The 15813-nt window shown below is 42.0% G+C and overlaps 1 protein-coding gene across 4 annotated transcripts in view; it reads right to left on the bottom strand.

Moving 5' to 3' along the window:
- Nucleotides 1–4494: 4494 nt before the first annotated feature.
- The window catches only part of pax7a (paired box 7a), a 56632-nt gene continuing 45313 nt past the window's right edge, over nucleotides 4495–15813 (bottom strand). For all 4 annotated transcript variants that reach the window (XM_088089443.1, XM_088089440.1, XM_088089441.1 and 1 more), the window contains 2 exons: nucleotides 9999–10248; nucleotides 4495–7221 (listed from right to left, as the gene is read on the bottom strand). In XM_088089443.1, the coding sequence (XP_087945569.1) occupies nucleotides 7106–7221; nucleotides 9999–10248 (366 nt within the window). In that variant the 3' untranslated portion in view covers nucleotides 4495–7105. The remainder of the gene's footprint in view (nucleotides 7222–9998; nucleotides 10249–15813) is intronic.

Raw genomic sequence — 15813 nt, forward strand, 5'->3', positions numbered from 1 at the left:
GGTAAAAGCTGAATGAGCCTGACTGTTCTGACGTGTAATATAAAACACAGCGGATGCTTCCACACCGCACCGGTTAGTTCCCCCGCATTCACACCATACCACAGAGATTTGCAGACAACATTCCCCGGTCAGCGGCGGGAGAGCAGAGCGCTGCTGGTCAGTGGGCACAATGAATGACTTCCTACAGCTGCAACCAGACACGCTCTCAGTCTGTGTCTCTCAGTCTGGGACGTCTAAGCTCTCATCACTCCCTAATCACATCACCAGCACTGGAACAGTCTACTGGTGGCCCCGCTGGCTCCACTAATGTACTTGAACACACGTGGAGGACACACATATGGGCAGGCTATGTGCATATGTACATTACGTGCACAGGTGCATGCATATACTCACACAAGGGCTGCAGCCAACACTTATTTTCATTATATTTTTATGGTAATAAATACATTTTTACTTTAATAAATGCATAATACTAAAGAATACTCAATACTGAAGAAAGACACATCAGAAGCTACAGTGAAACAGCCACAGCCGTAGCCACGGAGTCAACATTTAGGGGGACCAAATCTGCCGTTGGGGCTGGGGTGAAGTGTTATTATGGATACGATTATACAATAATACATTTTCCATCAACAACTGCTGGGATCATAAAAATGGTTTCCCACACATGAATTAATTTGTGGCGACCTGCCACAATCAAAATATCTGCCATTATGTAGACCTATTGATTTTCTATTTCTAAACCAGGACCGTTCATTAGGAGCGCTATTGGAATATATGTACCATTTAGTTTTGCATTGCACCAGTTTATCAGAGCGCAGAGCGTACTCTGGGCACAGACAGAGCAGCAGAAGGGCAGGCGCAGTGAAAGTGAAAATTAGTAGCTAATTGTGGCTTGTCTAAAAGTTTGCTTTCACTTGCCTCTGCAGCCGCTGTTCCTCTCATCCATTGATCTGATCTGATCAGCTCTGACCAGGGGGATACAGAATAATAAAAAAGAGACACACACCTCTAATGTATGCTAACTAGCTAACGTTCTCACAGGAATTTACCATTACATTGCAAAAGATAACCGTTCCTACAATCATCATTTTTGTAACACCTTACAAAACATGCACGCAGAAACACAACTACACCGAGTGGTTCAGCCATAAATGTGCACAAAGGACAAGCCTATGTCCATGCACGCGCTTAGGTGTGACCAACAAACGACAAAACCAGGGGATCTGCGATCAGCCCCAACAAAACACAGCAAAACATTAACAGAAACTGTGGTGCATTGACCACACTGTTGTGTTACACGGGTGCACTGCCTTTCAGTACCGCAGGGGTTAATTCAGCTCAATTCAAAGGGTTTCAATGCATTAGCGAGTCCGAACTTTTTTTCTGATAGGAACTGACTTATGCAGGGGTGGCATGAAGTTCGAGCCCTGCTGCAATAAAAAAAACAGATCTTCTTCCTCTTCTGTGGCTTTTGGCAGGCTGGACATTAACTCTGACACACTACTGCCTCTCAGCTTTATTGCACCTATAAACAAAACTTCAGTTTAGGCCAGGGACATACTTGATGTTTGACCTTGCATTCACATACACGTCCGACTGCGTCATGAGCGTTTTTGTAAATATACTTACCTAAACACAACACATGTTACTGGAGGATACTTCTAGAGGGCACACGAGAGAGCTTAGGCCGTTTACAACTACCGGATGTGTGGGATGTAAAAAACAGAAATGGCAACACTCGAGGAGGTTACTATCATGTTAATGCTAAGATCAAGGCAGAAAAGGTGACAGCAGCACTAAGGTCTCTAAATCAAGCCCATCGGGACAATGGGGAGTACGTGTCTCTCTCATGCTGCCAATGCGAGAGATGATGATGAAAAGCGTCACCAGTTCTTCCGCATGTCTGCTGCGGGTCTACGCTGCCCCTGCTGCACCCTCCCTCTGTATGTGTCGCTATTTTATTATTGTGCTTTAATGTTCTTAATGTTCTCAATTTTGGTTATGTCATAAGCGGTCAGCTACATGGGTTTCTGACATCTTGTTTTATTTTAATCTGTAAACCTTTTTATTTGGGAAGCACTTTGTGTTTAAGCTTGAAATGTGCTATATAAATAAAGATTATTATTATAACTATTATAATTATATACACACTGCATCTTGCTTCTTCCTTGTGGTATTTTTTGTGGACATGCACCACGTGACAGCCATCATGCAGTTTACAGCAAGTATATCTTGTATTAGCAGGTGCCACCCCAGGCCACTCCTTAGACACGCCCCTGCTTCATGGGCCCCGGAAACATGTTTACAGCCCCACAGCAGGTGTGAATGTAAACAAAAAAATCTATAACCAATAAGCAAGGGTCAACGACACATTTATTCATAAACACAGCGCTGCCGGTTGGGTAACACCTCTGACACAAACACCAAATCATTTAACCTGGAAACAAAACGGAGCACACCTGAACGTGTACCGGGTGTTTTTCAGTCTGATCGGCGGCATTTCCAGCTGCAGAAAAGCGTATTTTAGACCGAAACAAGATCCTTTTCTAAATATAACAGAGTGTTTTTGTGCCACAAGGTTTTAATATAATGACCTGAACAATTCAATCATGTATTCTGGTGATTTGTGTTGAGGATCAACAGGAAAATGAGCAGATGTGGGGAACTTACATTAGTGGCTCCGCTGGTCCAAAGACGGTCCGCTCACTCTCCTCAGTTTGTGGCAAAATGTCTCATATTTCCTTTTCAATGGTACAGGACAGTTGTCTGTCAACTGAAGCAGCTCGTGTCCCCCAGGCAGCCCGTAAAGCTACATGTGTCTCCATCACTAGCTGCTATAAAATCCATCCCGATGGATCTGCATCAATAGATCCATGATCTGCACAGAGGAAGACCCGGCGTCCTCGATGTTTTATAGATCTGAAAAACAGCCCAGATACTGTCTGTCTGTCCAAAGTATTGACCCTATACCTCAGACGTGTTGTCCAAAGATCATACTGACCCCGACCCCTGCACTTTGACCCGACGCGATGACGTATTCACGTCAGTTTGGAGGAATTCATTTAGTCGTGGTGGTAGTTCATTTTTTTCATTTATTTTTTGACAGCTACGTCATTTGCTGAAATATTCAGTTACTTATGGTGAAATAGCCGATTATTTACATACTGTGTTGTTCCGATGTTTCCTCCCATGTTTGTTTTGTTTTGTTGACAAAATTAATACATAGAATCAGATAATCAGATAAATGAAAACAGTACATGTGAAAATAGGCTACAAATGAAAAAGTATATTCACATATCACTTAATTTTCAAAAAAAATGACTCTGAGTGAAAAGAGTCTTCAGTTCTAGGAGGAAAATAAAAATTAATGCATTCATGTTTTGTATTGTATGTCTTCACAGCTCAATATATCTTGAAGTATCTCCTGAAAACAGCGAGTTGAAAATTGGCTGAGATGAATATAATCAACAGAATGAATTATAAGATGATTGTATCATTAGAAAATCAAATTATTTATTTAGCATTTTGCAGCTTCCACCTCCCATTCCAATTGACGGATATTTTTTTTAAAAAATCCCATGTGAAATCTTTTATATGATTTTTCGATATGTAAAAGTAATGTATAAGTAAGCATTTCAAATGCAAATTATGTACATTAGCAATACAATTTATTGACTGAAAGGGGTCTGCTGCTACCTCCTTTCCTCACAGGCTTGTTTAAAAAATGGGGTTTATGTCTCTACTAAAGTCCACTTTAGATGATGTGGAAGACTGTGATTGGATTAGAGATATCCCATCAAATAAGTCTGTAGATTCAGGTCAGATGACAGAAATCATAGATCTAGACATCCTAGAAAAGTTTTGTCCACTGGAAATGACCTTATTTACACTTTATCCTTCAGTTTGCACACATTATTTAATTAGCAAATGTCTGTTGGCCATTTTTAATCTTTACACCTATACTGGGCAATTTTTAACTATTTATATTGCTTTCAGGGACTGGGTTTATTTTTATTGCAAGTGTCTGTTTTATTGTAATTTTATTGTTGGGATGTTTTTAGTGTTTAGTGTTTGTTTTAGTGCGTTCTTTTATAATGTTATTCATTTATGTTTTTGTACCTGCACAACAAATGAAGATCTGAACGGGTCAGTTTATATTTTTCATCAATATATTGGGGGTATATGGGGCGTGTACCCCCCAGCATTATTATAATTAGTAAAAAAAGTGTTCAAGATATTTCACAATAATTTGGACCAATAAATTCTCATGTTAGAGAAAAAGGACAGCAGAAGATTTTTGTTTGAAAATTACTTAAATTATCAGTCAGTTACAAAAACTGTTGTAGATTAATTTCCTGTGATGGATCAGTTGACGGATCAAACTACTCTACACTCTTACACACGGTAAAACCACATGGAATCAAAATTTCAGACATTTTAAGGACATGCAAAATAACCAACACACTCAATAAAAAGAGGCAACTGGCAGAATCAGTTTTGGATCTTTAATTGATAACAGTTACGCCAGTGTTACAGTAAACACACCAACAGGCTGAAGGTAGTAAATACCAGTACAAGTTTCCCACTACTCTAATACTTCATACAGCAGAATAAATTATACCATGATAATATACACACATGCGGAACAGAAAAAGGAGAAAAGCAAAGCACAGATGTCAGAAAGCAACTAAACAGGTTAAGGGTCAAACAGAGGGGAGAGAGGGGGGAGAAGGAGTTGTATGCTTTAAATATCCAAATGTTTATTGACGCAAGTGTTAGAAATGGGTTTGATACACTAAAGACGATTCTAAAATTCTTCCTTTTTAAAATATACACATGAGTGAGGCGTCTAAGCGGAGCAGCTGGAGCTGCTGCGATTCAGTGCGGAGTCAGCGTTACTTTCCGTGAAGTCTTATTGGTCCACAAATCAAACGTGACTCGATTCCCAGAGCAGAGAGGCTGCGTTCACCAGCGTCATCATGCTGAACCGTTGGTAAAGTCCCACACCGGAGTCTCGGGTGTGTTAGGTCCACGGTCCAGTCAAGTCTGGTCTGCACTTATGATCAGTCTGTGAGATCAGGTGGTCAAAAACACCCTCGGATGTTTCATCCAGCCACCGTTCAAATATACAGCGGTCCTGTGGTCCAGGGAGTCTATCTGTGTCACCAAGCTGTCACTTTCCATCCAGCTCAGTTTGATCCTCTTTTATACAATTTTTAAGTGGAACATTTTTGATGGAATTATATTTTACTAATTTATACAAATTCGTTCTTACCTGGGCCCAAAAACAGGAACAAAAGATTTGGTCAAAACAGCTAAACCAATTAAATACAATTAGAACAAAACCAGAAGAAAAACAAGCCAGTTAAGGAAACTCAAATCAAACATCCACAGATCCCTTGCTTACCTACCACTCAACATAGTTTTGTTTTAGTATAAAACATACTCTTTATAAACAAACAATACACAATCTGCTCCAGCTACTGTACAGTTTTCAGCTCAGCTTTTCAAGGCGACCAAAGACCGAATCCCGTCTTGAGATAAATCGTCACACTGACGCCAAAAATATCGCGCACATCTCAAGGGAACAGCTGGTCCTGCATCAAACTATGAGTGCTACACAAACGTCTCATATCCACTACACATTTCCTTCTTTTTGTACATTTCAGTGAAAGCGGAGGATTAGAGGGGGGCTCCGGTCCGAACCAGAGAGGGGGGCCAATCAGTGGTGTTACCTGTGCCCTTTCACAACTGACTGGATTAAATGATTTTCCAGAGTGCATGTGAATGGCACAGCTTGTGTACTTTTTAATCTCGTAACAGAAAAGCGTCGGAATGCTTGTAGTTTATTCGCAGATGGAGGCGGAGGAATGTTTCGAAGGAATGCTTGTGTTTAGTCTGAAAACCAACTGAAGGTGCATTTACAAAATGAGCTAATTACTCTATAAAAAAAAAAAAAATACTGGCTAGCAATGGGAAGGGTCACTGTGAATTAGCTTTGACATTATTTTTGTGTGATTTAATCTGCTAAAGTCACACAGGGTTCCCCGGCAGAGGGGATTTGGGAGGAGGAGACAGGGAATTGAGTTAGCCCTCCTTGGCAAGGTCCATATTTCTAAACAAAATACATTAATTTCCCCAATCCTGTTTTTGCAAACAATGCCCCCCTCCCCATGGACCGCGGCTAAGGATGGGATGGAGGTTAGAAGGGGAAAGCTATTGGCCGCCAAAACGCTGCTTTAATTCCCTGCAGAATCCATCCAGCCAGACTTCCCACAGAGTGGCCAAGTTCTTTAGGAATGTCAAGATGAATATGAAAGTGGGAAGGTCAAATCGCTCACGAACATTAGAGCTCAGGGAACAGGCAGAGGAACAGCAGCTTGGAAAACAATCATCCTCTCTTTGTGTGACTATGCCGACACGCGAGAACATGCACACGCAGCAGACACTCACTCCCAGATCATCCACACCGTGTTTTACGCACCAACATCTAACAGAGAAAAGAGATACGAATGGAATCAAAGAACAACATAAATCACATTAACCATAATCATATTAACAGCAACAATAATCTTAACAATATCAAAAAGGAATAAGAGTCGTTCAAATGATATTGGCTTTGTTAACTACTATGAATAGCAAGGTCAAAGTACATGTTGTTGATGGCTCTAAATGTGTGCTGGACTGCAGCCATGACAAACAGGAACTCAGGCCAAGGCAGCCGACCATCCTCGGGGGTTCTGGGGTTCTGTCTGGCCTTCGGAGCAAAACAAAACGAGGTTTGGGGCTGTGTTGGGGGGGGGGAGGAGGAGTAGAAGGAGCAGGCAGAGACGCCCAAAGATTGAGAAGAGAGGGTGCAGAGCCGCCTGGTGGTTGACAATGACGTGAAAAGTTTAGTTCCATTCCCCGAAGTGCCTCGTCACACCCGCAAGCGTCACTTTCTCAGCGAGGCTGCGTGTCTGTGCGCTGATGTCATGGCCAGGCTGCAGATCGAGCAGCAGAGAGGCGAGCTGGAGTTGGAGTCCAGACTTGATGGAGCATGTAGGAGGGTGGCAGAGGGCGGAGGAGAGTGGTGCAGGATGCGTCCCAGGAGGTGGGGGCTTCAGTAGGCCTGTCCCGTCTCCACCTGCAGCAGTCCCAGCACGGCCGAGTGGTCTCCCAGTTTCATCCTCCTCTGGGTGGACAAGCTCACGTTCTTGGCCAGGTAGTCCACAGCAGCTGTGACACAAAGACACAGAAAAAGACACACGTCAGACAGGTGCAGAGGTGGAATGTCCCTGGGTACATTTACTCAAGTACTGTACTACTGTATGAATTTGAAGTACTTTTACTTAATGTGAGGATTTTATTTTCATGCTACTTTATGCGTTTACTCCACTACATTTCAGAGGGAAATACTGTACTTTTTACTTCACTGCATTTATGTGAACATTTTAGTGACTTTACAAATTAAGGTTTTTGCATAAAAATCATAGGAGTTTATAAAATATGATGTTTTGTTATCAATTAAAGTTTATACAAGCACTGCTGCAACAATTAGTTGATTCATCCATAGATAGATTCACAGATAATTAATTGCCATTTAATGTGATAAACATTTTGGTCTTTTTCTATTTTATTTTATTTTATTTATTATTTGATATTTTATATATTTTTAGGTTTTTGTTTTTATTCTTCTTCCGTTTTTTAAGAAATGTGATTTTTTGTGTGTGTTTTTTTGGGGGGGTAATTTTACTTTAAATACTTAAAGTAAATTTTCCTTAACTACCATTTTAAAAGTAAGACTTTTACTTGTAACAGAGTATTTTTACGCAGTGGTATTCTTACTTTTACATAAGTAAAGGATTTAAATATTTCTTCCATTACTGGACAGGTGGTAGATTCCTGAGACATATGTCCCATTTACTCGCATTTCATCCCTCTGATTAAGGCTGAAATAAGTTGTGGCAGAAGCAAGTGAGTCAAACGAAAAAACAATTCACAGCGAGAGAGTGAAAGATAAAAAAACCCCTCCCCTGTCCCTTGTCTGAGGTTGGCACGCCGTTGGCACGGAGCATGTGCATCCTGGTAAAGTCTCCATGCTGTCACTCAGACGGGTCCCCGTGTGTGTTCTGTGTGCCAGTCTTCATTACACTTGGCATCTCTGATTTCATGCCCTCCACACTCCACATGGCCGATCATTTTCATCCTCAGACAGCAGCTCTCTCCTCTCTCCTCCATTCATTACCCATCTACTGTGCTCAATCACCATCTTAATTAACCTCACATCAGCTCACATCCGCACTGCCATCAGTTTCTCGCTCGCTGACAAAACGCTGGTGTGCACACACAGAACGTGACGGCTTGGCACGTGCATTCATGCACCACAAAACAAACAACATTTTTTTTAAAAGAAGAAAAAAAAGCACAATACTCACTACTACAAGCTGCACATAAATACAAACAAATGTGGGCTCGCTGGCGCTGGCTGGCTTGTTGGGGAAGTGTGCTTCATTTTACCTCTTATGAATGGCTGTGACAGCATCAGTCAATTATGCTAATCTAATAAAGCAAACTCTTTCCTGCCCTGAGGCTGTGTGTGTATGTGTGTGTGTGATGGAGAAGAGAGAGAGAGGGAGAGGTGGGCAAGAGGACACTGTGGCCCCTGAGGGTGTGCCGTTCTTTGAAGTGGCCCTCTCCTCTTTCCCATCCAAGTGGAGTGGGGTGTGACTAAGGCAGCTCTCTAGGAGGATGGTGGTGTTGGGGTTGGGGGGGGTCTTTATCAAGAGCACGTGTCTGCCTCCACCAACCGGGGTGCAAAGGTCAGGAGGCTCTCTTGCCTGGGAGTTTTAAACGTAGTCAATTTAAGTGGAGGATATAAAGGAACGACTCGTGTGGACACATAACGAGAAAAAAGCTCAACAACTCAGGTTACAGTTTTTCTGGATTGATAAATGACATTTGGATCCGCTTGATCTTCATCATCACCTTCTTAGCACAGCAGAAGTCCTCTCTTACAAATGTGTTGACATTTGTTCATTGGTTTCACACATTTTTCACTCTTTTTCAAAAAAATTAACATCGATCTCAAAGAAAGACCCCAAACTCTCTTGGATTATCTGTGTTAAACAGAAGTAAAAACATCTACAGTAATGATCTAATTCTGAATATCTAAAACACCTGTGTGAAACTGTTTTGCACGACTCTTTAATCAGCTGTTCTTATCATCTATTTTAAAAAATGCAGCATCTGTGTTGCTGTTTGCAAGTATGGATCAAAGAGGGAAAAGGCCAGTGAGCAGAGGAGGGGACAGTTATTCTGTGTTTTTGGGTTAGAAAACTCTGCAAAGAAGACTAGGTCAAAACCTAGATGGCTTCTGCGGTCAAGCCAAAAACTTGATTCAATAGACAGTAAAATACTATAGAAAAAAAATGTTTGTGAGTATTTATTATTTATACATTATGAATACAAAGAATGCAGAACAAAGGCTGTGCCATAATGAATGTCCAAAGTCATCTGGTCTAACTGCTTACTGTAGGTTTGTCCTATATGTCAACCATAGATGATATGCACAGAAAAACCTGTACACAAGAATAAAATTAACCAAGAAAACTTCATCATGTGATATGTTTGCTTCTCTTTTTAGCACCTCGGCTACTATCATTACGTGCATTATCAATAAATGTCACAGGCATGAAGCACAAATTATTTCTAAGCTGAACATGTTCATACTGATAGCTGTAGTTTGGATTTTCTTGTCCATTGTGTAATGATTGACTGAAGGGATATATACTCATTTGACTGCAAGTTGTGTTGATTGATGGAAATATTTTCTTTTGTTGCATGTTTTGTTTTATGTTTGTTTTGTGAGTTTGAGTGCATTTTGCAAACAAATTGTATCATTTTGGCCACAGACTTTCAGTTTAGTAAATGAACGTTTTTGAAAAAGTAACCTATGATTGGACTAATGTGTTTAAACAAAAAAGTATAACAAACAGTGTTTAAATGTTACTCACTCTGGCCGTACTGGCTGTACTGGTAGCCTGCGGTGACGGGGTCCACGCTGTAGCTGGTGGCGCTGTAGGTGGGGGGGCAGTATGACTGGGAGGAAGCCAGGCTGTCCACACTCTTGATGGTGTCAGAGCGCTGGCTGCAGCTGGCTGAGATGGGGTTGGAGCTCTCCAGGCTGCTGTGCAGGGGGGAAATGGAAAAGTCGTGCTGGGGCTGGGAGGGTACGGCACTGGGGTTACTCAGGATACTCATCACCTGGGGGGAAGGGGGAACGGAGGATGTTAGAAATTTGGAAAATTGAGGATCAAAGCATTGACAGAGTTGAGGGAAAGTACTTTTTTTTCTGCAAATATAGTGCCATCCTAGCACTTCACGGTAAAGATGCCAATAGAAATATACCATTTCAACTTTGAAATAGGGAAAGGGAAAAACTTCCCCCATCTTTTTTTTTTTTTTTTTTTTTTTTTTGAAGAGCAAGGGGAAGGATACGAGGAGGGTGATGAGGTTAAAAAAAGGAGAAAGGGAACAAGAGAGACTGTTTCCATTAGCTGGCGCTGCCAGTAAGTGTTCTGCTGTGGGACAGAAGGGTCCCAGGGTGATAATAGACCCACCATCCGTGCCAGACAGCCCCTGTCCCGGAGCCTGAGGCCTGAGCCCGAGCCTACAGCACAACAAGCACCAAGGGAGTCCCTAATCCCTCGCCCCTAGCCTACCCATCTCATGAATAGTAATGGAGTTGGAACTGGTAAATGATCCCCTCAGATCCCCACACAAAGTAGGCTCCACAAACCTTACTGAGGGGCCCGCTGATACTGCAGGTTGAGGCTCGCCTGAATATCACAGTGTGTATATTATTCATAGTGCATAAAAGCTTCCAATTCAATATTCTAGATTAATGTAATAGCATGTGACACTCGTCAGAAGAAGGTCTCAAAATATGTTAAAATGGAAGAGATTACCTCTAGTGCTACCCCAGTCTGAAGCACAGCGGCCCAGAACACTGTGAAGAATTTAGTTTTCTTCTGCTGCGAGTTTCTTTAAGTGAAAAAGGAAAGTGGAGCGTGTGTGAGTGTGGGAGGGGGTGTAAAAGGGGAATTGTCCCACACATGCTTCCCTCCTATAGCAGGGCAGCCTTCCCTTCAACATCAGGTTCATGTTGAGTTTTGCTATGCTGCACTGGCCTTTGGCCCCCTGGCTGCTAAACCAATTAGCCCATCATGGAGGTGGTTACACAGGGGTGATGCACACGCAGACATATGTTTGCATGCATGAACGCACGCACGCACACGCACGCTGCAAACACAGAGGCGAGCCAAACAGTCCACAAATGATGCACTAGGCCAGGAATATCCCACCGAGGGAAAATTAACCGTATTCTGCAAATTAATCATATCTTTAGAGAAGGCCTCCCAGGAAATATGAAGCACATCAGAAACAAAAAGGCTGGTTAGTCATTTCCACATGTTAATTCTATCAGTATGGAAACCCCCACCCACCCCTTCGTCCCCTCCACATCTGCGGACAAAGCATGTGACATGTATCCATAAGAGGGAGATTCATGGCTCTCTTCATGCCGGACACATGTGATGCTTCCTCCCATATGGAGCCGAGCTGCTCACTCTGAGAAGGATGAGAGGAGTGTGTGTCCTGATGAGTTGTGATGGCAGAGACTGAAGGAGGAGGAGGAGGAGGGGGGACGCTTGTTAAGTGTCCTGAGAGAGACAGCTGGAGGGCATGAGTCCATTTTAGTCATTGGTTAATTGAAGCTTGATTCGATCGCTTCCTTATGAAATAGAATAGCCAACAATTGGCTCGATTATTATTCATGCTCATAAAAGTTCCTCAAAAGAAAATGACTTCTTATCGTTGACATTGTGGCAGTTTTGCTATTTTAGCGAATTAGCTCGGGTCGGCCATTTTGGAGTCTAACAAGTGTTGTCATGTGTGAGGACGTCGCTATCCTTCAGCCGTCCTTCCCCAAAAGACTCAATGATTTGAGCTCTTCTGGAGTATTCGGGTTCTCGTTAGCTGTGGCTCAGTTACATTTTGTGTTCACACCACTATAAAAAAAAAATCAATGCTGTTTCACTTCTGTCCTCTCAATCTGATGGAGGTGCAGATAGAGGGGAGCTTATCTTTCAAGTGACAGGTCGGACTGTTTTGGAGACTTGGAGTCACTTCTGCCTCTCAGCAACCCTGTTTCCCAGAAATTACATTCTTGATTAAGTTGTTGTGACAGCGTTATCAAGAAAGCCTGTTCAGACACCTTTCTTTAAGGTAACGAAACACTTCATTCATGTACCGTGTGGGCTTCAAAAGGAGGTGTTTGGGGAGGATGGTGGGCGTACAAACTGAAGGAGCTTGACACCAGAGCTTTGGGACTGCGTCCAGACTTCTATTTAAGGTTTAGGCAAAAAACTTTGGCCCGCCTTTGGTTAGGAAAAGGGAAAGATCATGATTTCAAGTCCTGATAAAAAGGTAATTATTTAACAAATGTTGTAGTCTTAACAAGCAGACAGTGTATTGCAAGACTGGTGGAAAACAAATTAAATATGTTGTCTATACCATCTTACTCTGTCTTTATGCGTTACATTAATGCACATCTTGGACTATTAACTCTGCACATTGCACATATTTGCTATGTTGTGAACTTTTGCCTATAATAGAAAACATAATTTGCTCTGCATTATGTTTCACTCAAAATGTATTTGCTGTTTCAAATTAGTTGCATGTAACCTAATTTCTAGGAGACCGGGATGAAGTTGTCTTCATCAACTAACATCTACAGTATTTTATGTTTTCCACAGGTCAGTTTTACTTGCATGACTTTGCCACTTTGATGTCCCCATAAAGTTCTCTCCCTTCACATTCAGGGGTTAAATGATACTGAGTCACATAAACTCGTAAAAACCATTTGCAGCTGGATACCCTCACATATTTCTGTTACTACATGAAACTTTATAGATATCAAATTAAGGCACAAATGTTGCATTCACGTGCTTCTCGGATGGTCCCATTTTCTGAGTTGGGAAGTTGTTCTTCTGACTTTAAGTTGTAATGTGGAAACAACATGAATGCTACAAAGAAGATGTATTGTATTTCACTGGTCAGAAACAACACGATAAAAGTTTTGTCACAGACTGCACCAGTATATCCCTTAACCTTCTAAAATATTGTTTTACCTGACTATTGCTAAGAAATAACTTTTCTAGCTAATCTAGGTCTCTCTAAGTGAACAGCGACTAACGGCTGCAACCTAATGACGTATTAAAAATTGCATGTGAGCAAAACATTGACATGCAATATGTGAATTAATAAAAAGTTAATTGCCATCAACTAAACATTTACTTTTGTCCGCCATGTTTCTGCATATCTGACATCAACTCTGTAACTGATGCACCAAAATTTTCACCAACTTTTTGAGTTCTGACTTGGGGGTTGGGGAGGGTGTTTACATAAATTTTCTCAGTCGGGAACTAATCTCTACGATTATTTCGGTATCACATAAATGCAGGGAAAGTGTTATATTCCTGCTGACAGTGAATTTACTCTCAGTGAGTAATAAAAACGTGTTTGATGGATTTTTATACATATAGGATGCACACGGTTTGACTTGAATGTGATTCTTAAGATGACTGTTGATGCAATATTTGATGGAGTTTCACTGAATGGGGTCTGCTGCACCAGGATGTTACTCAAGTGTTAAATTGTTCTTCTCCGCAAACACTCAGATGTATTAAACAAGACTTGTGGAGTTTGAATAAGTGTACAATTTAAGAGCTAAGAAAAAAAATCTAACGGCCACATTATTTTTCCTAACATGCTCTTTACTCTCTTGCAGAGAAGACTTCCTCCCTCCCTCTCCTCTCTCCCCACCTCCCTCTCTTTCCTTGCATACAGCGTCTTCAGCAGCCCAGAGTTCGTTTGTTGTTCGACGTTGTGTGAGTGCTGGTTTGGGAGATAATGCGAGCCAGGACCTAGTTTAAAGGACAATGCTCCAGGGCGTTCCCTGCCTCTCTCAGCCCTCCTCCTCCCCGCACCCTCTCCTTCTCCTTTTTCTGCTCCCTCTCTACAGATAGATTACTTTATAAATAATAATAAAAAAGTAATTAATTCTCTCAACTTCTGAGCCCTCCAGCCTGTGGCGAAGTGAATGGGGGAGTGTAAATTGATACAATGTGCATCCTTTCAGATAAATAAATAGCGCACTTGAAACACAAAAAGAGGCCCTTTCATACCTCCCTAATTTCTTCAACAGTCAAATTACATTTTTTTTTTGTCTGTGCGAATGTTTGACGAGATGTTCTTTGTTGGATTTCTTTCCAGAATAAAACAATGTGGCAGGGACAGAGCGCAGAGAAACATTGTGAGATACAAATAAAAACAAAAAAGGGGGAAAAGTCTGCTAAGAAATAGAGTGTAGATGTGCTGCAACTTCCCTGTTTTTTTAAATTAAAACTTATTTGTGTTGTTGCACTTAAACAATTTCATTCTAATATCCTGTGCATGATTTAAACGTGCAGAATTTATATTTTACAAATCTGCAACTCAGAAAATTGCTATTTGTCCTCAATCAAGCACCTAACAAAGTGGACACATGAACTCTTACACTGGACTAAAACAACGCAAATTCACAAACGTAAAAAGAGGAAATGGGGCAGTGAAAATATGATAGCCTATAGAAAGAGGGCGGGGAGGGGGGCAGACGAGGGAAGAGAAAGTGATATAGAGTGAGTGAGAGGAAAGTGGAGGCTTTGGGAAGTACAAAGACTCCTGTAGGACTGCGCTGGCCTGAGGGCTAGCCTGCCTGGAGAGCTGATAGGAGCCCCTTCTGTTCCATTCCCGGCGCCAGCGCCAACACACCCCACTCCACAAATACTCTTAATCTGCGCAAGACTGGATTAGTTCCTCTGTCACCGATAGCACCCTGTTCTGCCCAAATCAAAATGCCCCCAAGATGTACCTTTAAGTTAGGCAGAGGTCACCGGGGCAGGCTGGGAAAAATGAGCACTCCAAATGTCTGTAAGTTATCTGAGTGGTGCAGAATAGCATCTTGCACCTTAGCAGATCTGCCTGGCTGATACTCGCTGCAGCAGGGAGTGATTAAAGATCCACAGTGATGACACTGAATTTCAGATCAATATTTGAAGGCCAGTCCTGAGGGGGTGATTACAGGGAGAGAATATACTGTTTAATTCTGCGACCTGGGAGTCACACAGATCCAGTGTCTGGGAAGTGTCTGACTTTGACAACTGACAAAATGTTAAATATACACTCTTAAAAATAAATAAATGTACCTAAATGTAAAAATGTGTATAAACTTCATTTTTTTATTTTTATTATCTCTCAAATCTGCATCAAACATCTAACAATTTGCCACAAAACAAATATAAAGGAATAAATAACAAATGAAAATATCAGGGTTCCCCCTCCCCAAGTCAGTCGACTCCTGCTCCCACAACGTCCCACCCTTCCCCCATCCCTCACATGAGAGGGCCGGCCCAGCGGGCAGTAAGGCCCCTCATCTGAGCAGACAAAATGACTATTTAAAAATAACAGTGATTGCATAAATTGAATTAAAGCGTTTTGGTCACGGTGGAGGTGGCGCGAGGGGTGGCGTGGGGCCGCAGCAGACAGCCGGGATGGTGGCAGGCAGCAGATGACGGGCTCTGGCCTGCATGCCACTGCGTTAATTGGCTGCGGCACATTAATAAAAACTGAAAAGTGTCTTCCACCAGCGACCATAGGATGAAGAGACAGAGGCAGAATGAGAGGTAGAGAATGGGAGGAAGGGTGGCGGTGGGGGAGGTGGTGCTGGAG

The sequence above is a fragment of the Plectropomus leopardus genome, chromosome 2 (genome assembly GCF_026936395.1).
Source record: "Plectropomus leopardus strain MGB_pleo_1.0 chromosome 2, ASM2693639v1, whole genome shotgun sequence".
Lineage (NCBI taxonomy): Eukaryota > Metazoa > Chordata > Actinopteri > Perciformes > Serranidae > Plectropomus > Plectropomus leopardus.